Below are 9,071 nucleotides of genomic sequence, written 5' to 3'. Positions count from 1 at the left end.
GTGAGCAAATAAATCTATGTGGAAATGATATTTTTTATGATTCTAATAAGCCATTCTTGACTTTTTAAGGGGATTGATGATCTTTCTTGTCATTAGGCGATAGATGCTTACGCAAACAAAATTAATCAAATCTCACTAAACCTTGCTTTGGATTCAGAATGGAGCACCCTGCTACCATGAACTAGAGATTTCGTAGAAGAATTGTACTGTTGTCTCGCCGTGCTACTTTACATAAGCTGTTCAAAATGCTTACACTCGTAGTGGTAATCCTAGTAATTGTATCTCGCGGCAGAAACTAGAAACTAATGATCCTCGAATGTACAATTCCTGTTCTTACCATCCTTGACGTGACAAATCCAGAATGCAGGTACAGATTCATACACAGCGATGGAGCAAGATGGCAGCCGCCGCCGGCGCCGGCGCCTCTGGCCGACGTACCGTATCAGCGACCTGCCGGACGACGTGCTCCACCGCATCCTCCTCCGCCTCGGCTGTGCCCCAGCCGCCGCACGCACCAGCGTCCTCTCCTGGCGCTGGCGCCGCGTGTGGGCGCGCCTCCCCGGGCTCGTCTTCCGCGACTACGGCCAGCTCCGGAACCGCGCTTTCCTGAGCTCCGTCGACGGCGGCCTCGCCCGCTACTCGTCCCCAACGCTCCGAGGCCTCTACATCTCTATGTTCCACGTGGCGTCCCGCGTCCCCACCGCCCGCGTCGCCGGGTGGCTGCGCTTCGCCGCGGTGCACGTCGCCGGCGACCTCTGCCTCTGCCTCCCCTGGCGCCCGGCGGGTGGGGACGCCGAGGAGCTCGGGCTTCCGCTCTGTGTGGGGGCGCGGACAATTCAGCTCAGCCTCGGCCACGGCTTCCGGCAGCTCCGGCTTCCCCGGTCGGGGGCGTTCGCCTCCCTGACCTTGATGGCGATACGGGACGCAAGGATCGACGCCCGCGACCTGGAAAGAGTCGTGTGCTGGCAGTGCCCGTTCTTGCTCGAGCTCCACCTGGTGGCGGTCTCTCTGGTCGCCGTCTCCGACGAGATCATCTTACGCTCCACCTCGCTCAGGCGGCTGAATTTCGACGTCGGGAACACCAGCCGGCTAGTTCTCGACACTCCATCCATCGAGGAGCTGAGCGTATCTAAGCTCGCCAAGGTGTCGGTCGCCGCCCTCAATCCCGCAGAGACTGTTCCCCTCCGTGACGCCGATGATCCTCGCCGCCGCCGGCTTCCGGCACGGCACCTGCGGTGGCTGGCGGTGAAGGGAAGAAGTCACCAGGTGATGCCTGTGCTCATGCGGCATTTCGACACCGTCGATCAGCTGGAGCTGGATCTTGCAGTTTCATCGGTATATTTGCCAAATAATTATTTGTTCAATTAAGATTAAGTAGTAGTAGGCTAGTAGCTTCTTCTTGACACTTGATCCTTCTTCGAGTTGTACTAGTTCTGATGCTCCTTGTGTGCTATTCTGATTGCAGGGAGAGGAGTACAAGTCCTTTCTGAGGGCAACGAACAAGCTTGCCAAGTGCGATGTTTTAGTGGTGAAACTGACGACAGAATGGCATGCCTATGAACCAAGCTTGTTGTATCTCCTCAGGAAACCAGTTGGTACAAGAAAAGTTGTGGTTCATCTGCCATGGACGACGGTAAGCTTCCGGCCACTGTACTGTACCTTCCCTTTTGTTTCTGTGCTTCTGGTACCAAACTTATTTTGATCATGACATGCATGGATAGATTTTCCCTTTGGTGTAACTAAGCCAATCATGTTTATTTCACAAGCAAGAATGTTTGATTGAAACTCATCTGCCTGCCTGTTCAGGAGTGTTCCGACTGTTCACCATGCTTGCCTGGCTGTACTTGTGGCCGTAAAGGGAGTCTGAATACCGACTACATTAAGCTTGAGTCTCTTGAGGTGGTGGAAATCAATGATTTTACCGGAGAAGATCATCAGGTGAAGATTCTGAAGCTGCTGCTTTCGTGCAAGAGCATCTCTGCCAGCAGGATCGTCGTCAACATATCGCGCCTCGTCCGCTCGCTAGGCGAAGCGACATGCCAGAGGATAAGGGACGAAGCTCATCATCCGGGTCCAGATATCAGGTTCAATGTGTGGCTGAATGGGAGGTGGGAGCCATATGCATGAACTGATCTTGTTGGTCCAACATGAAGCTTTTTAAACCGTAGTTTATTTCTTTTAGATAAAGAAACAGTAGGTGATAGCAAGTAATTGGTTTTCAGTGTCACAACATTGGTTGCTGATGACTCTACCAAAGGCACCGAGTGCCAAAGTGACATGTCAGACATATTTGCATGTTGCCAAGATGTGAATCTTGCATTGCTTTCAGATACAAGCAATTCACTGTCAAATGCACTCCTGTTATTCTGACTAAACGGGCCGAGAAATACTAGAAAGGGGAGGAAATACACAAAATGGCAAGAAAATCAAGTGTCACATGTTTGGAGGTCCTTTTTTGCGAAGTCAATTTAGGGACGGCAAAACTTGCAGAACGCAATTTTTGCAGTCCCAAATATCCGATTTCGAGGGCTATAGCGTGACGCAGGCTATGTCAGCGCGCGCAGGGTAAAATCTAACTTGCCAGGCCGATGGATCGAGCGGTGGGGCAATTGGATCAAACGGCCTAAAATTTGTCTTGGCATCTCCATGGATCGGCAAGGGTGCGAACGTCGCACTGACGTACGGTTGCCCTCAAGTAAATTATGTTAGTAGTAGTAGAAAAAGTTGGGGTGGAGCATGCTGGTGGTGTTGCTGATGACCGCCGAAAATGAGATCCTTGCGTGACAACCTCCATGTTGTTCATCTTCTATGTCGTCATCCTCAAGATATTGTATGGCTAAACAATTTCCTTAGTGGCGCCCATGGCAGAATTGGAATAAACCGGTTCTGATGTTAACACAGACTCTTTAATTTAACTAGGTGTATAGCCCGTGCATTTGCGTGGTTAGTATTGAAAATTTAAAAATTTGCATGTCGCTGTATCCTTACTTAAAGATTTTTTTTACCATACATCATTCATTCATTATCGTAAATTATATCTTATTATTGGTTGAAACAATTTAAATATGATCTACCTATAATAACAATTTGATTTGTTGAGCTTTAATAATATTATACATATAATTATTCTTATTTTTTTTATTTTGATTGATTGTTGCTAACTTTAGTTTTTATTAATAGTATAGTATGTTTGTAACTGATACATAGCTAAATGGTATTTTATATTTAATTTTTCATAATGATATTGGTGGGTGATTTTTAATTAGGCATAGGGTTATTTTAGACTAATTTTTATTATAATGGCAGTGGTGGGTAATTTTAATTTTCTATTTCTCTCCGATTAATGTGAGAATTTCTAGGCTATAAGAACGAACGTGGAGCCTCCGTTTATTAGCCAAATAATAAGATAATAGATTTACTAAGTTGAAGTGAAGTAGATGGATTCCAAAGACTGGAAAATTGTAGAGGTTACATGGAGAACGAATCGACTTGAAAGCTTTCCTAAAAAAAAGGTAGCAGAAGGCTTTCCTGAGCAAACGCTAACCGCCACAGATTTGAAGTTCGGGCCGTTCAACGAAGAACACGTTTTTGCAGAATTTTTTTTATTTTTATATTATTTTTTTCCCGATTTGTCAAAAATATATATCAAATTTTTTTTTGCAAAATTGTCACCCTGCCGCCGGTTCGTTTGGCGGTAAGGAGATACTGCCGGATGAACCGGCGGTATGGGCTCTGGGCCACCGCCTGACAGCATATCGCCGGTTCAACTAGCGGTAGGAGGCCAGACCAATGGGCCTCGGTGGGCCGGGAACCGACCGCCAGTTGAAACGGCGGTAGCTGGCGCTTACCGCCAGATGAGCTGGCGGTAAGTACCTACCGACGGACCAACCGGCGGTAAGACCCCCCCCCCCACTTAATCCCGCCCGGCTCCTCAAGCGCCGCCGCCCACCCGCTAACTCCCCCGCGCCGCCGCCCGCCAAGCGCCGCCGCCTGTCCGCTCCGCCGTCCGCGTTGCGGCTGGTGAGGGCCGCCCCTCGGCCGCAGCGCGGCGGCCTGCGCCCGGCCCCCGCGCGCCGGGGTTTGGCCGGCCGGCGCTCCCCAGCCGCGCGCTCGCCACCTTGGATAAGGTATATTTTAAAATTTAGTTTTACTAATAATAATTGGTAGATTAGTATTAGAAATATTAGTGATTTAGATATAGTTTTAGATGTAGAAATAGTTTTAATAAATATTAGTGATTTACATATAATTGTTTTTAATATGAAATCGTAGAACACGAAATTGAAAATATTAGTTTACATACGAATATAATTTCATATATAAATATTAATGAGTTCAAACATACATATTAGTCTCATAAAAATATTATTAATTGATATTATATTACATAGAAAACCTACAAATATATGTCAGTAATAGAAATTGTAGAGAAACAATTAAGATAGATGTAAAAATAGCAGAAATATTTATTAGCGTTCATTAAATTCTAAGGACGAGTAATTATTGTCGTAAATATTGGCAGGCATGTCAGATGATTTGTATTTTTAAGTGTTCTATGGGTCAGGAGAAGTTAGATATGGTCCTGAAGGGGTAGATTTGTCAGAGTTTAGCTCGATCACAAAAAAAAAAGTATCCCGAGCTAGAGAGAGGACTTGGATTTCAATATCCAATTGGCTATATAAAGCTTTCGGCCTTAGTCGAGATGAACATGAGATCTCTGTCATGGCAGTGGTCAGTCGAAGGGAACCAGTATTTTGGGAGCTATTGCCGCTTGAAGGGACGCAAAACTGGAGGAACTATGTCAATATAAGTAGTAGCCGAGGCTTACTGCTTGTGTTGTTTGTTCAAGCATTCGAGAAGATTAGTTTTAGAACTGAAGCGGGTGGGGATCATAAAGGGCAGGGAGATATAGTATCGGAAGAAACCGAGACGATGCATGAACCTCATGAAGAAGGTGGTGAACTCGAGATTTTAGAAGATGATAGACATGCTGCACACGAACCTCGTCAAGCAACTGGTCAGGCTGATGAAGGGGAAAACATTCCAAAGATAGTTAAAAGAGTTTTAGAAGGAGGGTGAACAACAGCACAATGTAATGGATGATGACTCCTCGGATGACGATGATTATCATGTCCCGCACAACTGGTCCGGGTATGATTTTTCAAAATTAAGTGTAAATGAAGGTGAAGTGGTCCCTTGGGAGTACAGGCAAAATGAGGTATGCATCGGTTCGGTGCATCATTTATTAGTTTATTACGCTACGCTTCATTTAGTATTTTATTAAGTATTTGTTGTATTACTTAATGTTATTATGCTTAATATTGTTATTTATGTTCTGAAATTTTTTCTAATAAATCCTATTATACAGGTATGGCGCACGAGGAAGGAGCCACCCCTGAGTTGCTCGATGCTCTCGTCGACAAGCTCCACCGGTCGTACATGTCTGCGGTCCGTGGCATAAGCTTAGGGACGTTTCGGGCTCGTGTGCCCATGTCGACGATGTCGATACACCGTCGCTGGGTTCCTAGGTACGGGTTACATTTGTCACATATTTTAATTGTTTCGGTAACCGTTTGTTCTAACTTGATGTTTCATTTTTGCGATGCAGGCTACGCGCTTCAGATCTTCTCCCGATTGCGCGACTTGTGGAGGGAGATATGGCCGACCCTGCACGTCGACCTAGGGACAGGGCTCCACGGTTTCAGTTCGACATGTCCCTCCTCGCGGCACTTCTCGACCGTTGGCGTCCGGAGACGCACACGTTTCACCTCCCGGTCGGTGAGATGACCCCTACTCTTCAGGACGTGGCGATGCTTCTAGGCTTGCCGTGTGCTAGACGAGCCATGGGTGCAGAGGATGTGGGACTCTCGTGGTGCGACGACCTTTTGGCTCGGTTCGCCGGGGTTCAGCGCAACGAGCTAGCGTTGCCGTACCGGCCCTTGCCTGCGAACCACGGACACGGACCAACAAAGAGGTGGCTCCTACAGTTCAGTGTGAGTACATAAATGTCGAATCTTTCAGTACTTATATTCATACATATTTCCATTGACGACTCGTACCATTTTGAAGGCGGACTACATGAGGGCAGACGTAGACGACTTTATGGTTGCCAGGCACTTGGAGACCTACTTACTGTTGCTGTTCGGCTGGGTCATGTTCTGCAGCTCCCAGGGTAACTCGTGCCCCAAACAGCTCATTCCTTTGGCGAGGTCGATAGCTGATGCTCTACTTCACGAGGTCCCACAGTTCAGCTGGGGTTCTGCCGTTTTGGCTGCGACTTACAGGGGTCTTTGCACGGGCGTGACGAAGGTCTCAGCAGAGGAGCCCATTTTTGTTGGGTGTCCCCTACTGTTACAGCTCTAGTCGTACGAGCGCTTCCCCGTCGGTAGGCCAGAGATGGACTTCGAGCCGTACGTCCAGCTGTCTGCAGACCACGACGACGTCGACAGACCTACGATGGGTTCGTTGTGGTGCCTCAGGAGGGTACGTTATATCGTTTGTTTTACTTATTGTTACATGTCTTCACAACTGTACGATTTAGCGGTTAATATTTTTTTTGTTATGCAGCCTTCTTGGGTCGGCGTGCAGACGAGAAAGTCGTACCACGACTTCGTGGGACAGTTTGACACTCTTGTGGACACAGACGTGAGGTGGACTCCGTGCACTGCAGCCGACATTTACGCCCGGGCACCGAGCGGTATTTCTTCCATATGCCTGCGAGACCACGAGTACTGGATGACGAGGAAGCCGATCCTTTACGACATCCACGTCGAGGAGTACCACATGAACCGGGTCATGAGGCAGTTCGGTCTCTACCAGCAGACCCCGGTCCCGATTGTGCACTCAGTGGAGGCCCACGTCCACAGGTACCGAATAAATAGTTCTGTTAATAATTCATCTTTTTTTATAACCTACCATTTAGCATTGAATCGCTCAAGCTTTGTATTATAGGTGGACATGTCAGGGCCAGCCACCAGGCTCGCGGTGGGCCGACAAGGTCGTTGTTTCCTCCGATAGATCCGTACGGCGCTGGATCTTCGTCTATTCGTCGTCCAAAACACGATTTAGGTACGTCTAAGATGAGTTGTTAATTTGCGATAACAAGTACATACTTAATTGAACATTGATGGATGGAGATTTGTGAATCAGAGTACCGGCAGGTGGGAGGGACAGACGACGATGAGGAGATTCAGGACGTGGACGACCTCGCGCAGATGGAGTGGGTGAACACGTTCTTCTTTACTGCACCGAAGCAGGAGGTCGTCGGCACTTCACAGCTGGGGGGCGCCCCACTCGCGACGCAGGACTACAGTCAGGTGGAGCAGACGCTTGTTCCTGAGCAGGGTCGTCGGTCCACTCGCGAGACCATCCCGCCGGATCCACTGACGTACTCCCAGCACCACAATAGGGCGGCCCAGGCTGCAGAGCGACGTGGCAGGAGGAGAGGGGGCAAGTGCGGACGCATCTAGTGTACAGGTTGTAGCTTGTTAATTACTTTGTTCCGTCATACTATGTTATGTAGGCTGTGTAGACTATGATGGGATGTGTCCGTTACGTACTATTATGATGAGTATGCCGGTGCAGTGTTTCGGGCGATGGTATGTGTCCGTGCAGTGACATTATGACGATTAGGCCGGTGCCGTGCAGTGTTCTGGGCGATGGGATGTGTCGGGGCTGTGCAATAATCACGAGTTGGTTGATACAGTGACAATACGACGATTAGGTTCGTGCGATAGTACGCTCGATGGGATATCAGTGAGCGCTGTGGAGCGTGGAAGTGCTGAAGTCATGAGCAGTGAGACGTCGTGTCGTTGTTTAAAGTGGGAGGAGTCAGCGGTGTTGAGCGTGCGAGGGTAGAAGTCAGGAGCAACGAGAGGTCGTGTCCGTGTTTAAAGTGGTAGCAGAGAGCGCTGTGGAGCGTGCGAGTACTGAAGGTAGGAGCAGTGAGAGGTCATGTTGTTGTTTAAAGTGGAATGAGTGCGCGCAGTGGAGTGCAACGAGAGATCGTGTCCGTGTTTAGATGCTCTGCATGCACAGAGATGCATCGAGTACTCAGTTCGAGAATTGAATCTAGCCTTTTCAGTGTTCGGTCAGCTAGCCTGTTCACTGTGTTGTCATGTATGCTTTTCAGGTGCATTTACACTCCACACTCCGGGTATCAGACCTTTGTGCGCCTATAAATACTCCGAAGTTTGTGAACTCCCAGCAGCACTCAAACACCAAAGCTCATTGTATACCCAATGTATGGAGGTGGGTCTAGGGGGAAGAATTACTACAGTTTTGGGAAAGAAAAAGAGGGAAGAAAGGGAGACCCCATAATATGGGAGGGGCCTCTTGGACCTGATTCCTTTCCGGAACCAGTGTTTGAGTTTCCGCCACAGCACAAGAGTGAATTTACCAATGAAACTCCTCTTCGACAATACGATAATTGTAGAGAACCGTGGCCAAAATGCAAACATGGTGAGGACTGCTTAGTGCAGATGTGCACCGACGGGATGGATGGTGGTCGGCATTTCTTCAAATGCCCACACGCATGGGTAATACTCGGTTGTTTTATTTCTTTATCTTCATTGAGACACCTTATATGAAATTTGTTTTGCAGTCTTCAGATGCTCCAGAAAACTGTGGTTTTACCAGGTGGGTCGATCCTGCACCAATTGATTCAGTTCAGGAGTTCATCGAGTACCTCCAGATAAAGATCTTTGATCTGGAATGCAAGGTGAACCATTACGAGGAAGTGAGCGAGGGTAACAAAGACGACGAAGATGATGATACCAGCAATGCTGCCGCTTCACAGGATGAACCATGCACTATTCCTTACTGCAACTGCCCTTGTCACAAGAAGAAGGGCCCTGCCCCTCCGGCACCACCGCCTGCACCACCTGCAATGGGTGGATACTGCGGAGAAGGCTCAACGCAGTTTGCTACATGGCGGTACGGCTATTAGGACTATCTAGTGCTAGTGACATGCTGCATCGTTGTGTTTGTTGTGTTTTTTAAATTACGTAAGGCATGTTAGCTTAGTTCAGAATCTGTTTACCGTAGTTGCAACGGGTTCTGCCATGCCACTG

General features: G+C 48.2%; 1 protein-coding gene across 1 annotated transcript; it reads left to right on the top strand.

Annotated features, from left to right (window-relative positions):
• The first annotated feature begins 387 nt into the window (after window positions 1–387).
• Window positions 388–2,127, top strand: LOC120667839 (putative FBD-associated F-box protein At5g56400). Its single transcript, XM_039947834.1, has 3 exons — window positions 388–1,335; window positions 1,466–1,633; window positions 1,807–2,127. The coding sequence occupies exons 1-3, from the start codon at window positions 388–390 to the stop codon at window positions 2,125–2,127; spliced, it is 1,437 nt and encodes a 478-aa protein (XP_039803768.1).
• The last annotated feature ends 6,944 nt before the right edge of the window (window positions 2,128–9,071 follow it).

Source organism: Panicum virgatum, chromosome 3N (assembly GCF_016808335.1).
Source record: "Panicum virgatum strain AP13 chromosome 3N, P.virgatum_v5, whole genome shotgun sequence".
NCBI classification, from domain to species: Eukaryota; Viridiplantae; Streptophyta; class Magnoliopsida; order Poales; family Poaceae; genus Panicum; species Panicum virgatum.
This window is presented reverse-complemented; position numbering and strand designations above follow the sequence as displayed.

Coding starts and splice junctions, on each gene's coding strand:
- LOC120667839 (XM_039947834.1), top strand. CDS start 388: ATGGAGCAAGATGGCAGCCGCCGCCGGCGCCGGCGCCTCTGGCCGACG. Junction 1,336..1,465: donor TGGATCTTGCAGTTTCATCG/GTATATTTGCCA, acceptor TTCTGATTGCAG/GGAGAGGAGTACAAGTCCTT. Junction 1,634..1,806: donor TTCATCTGCCATGGACGACG/GTAAGCTTCCGG, acceptor CTGCCTGTTCAG/GAGTGTTCCGACTGTTCACC.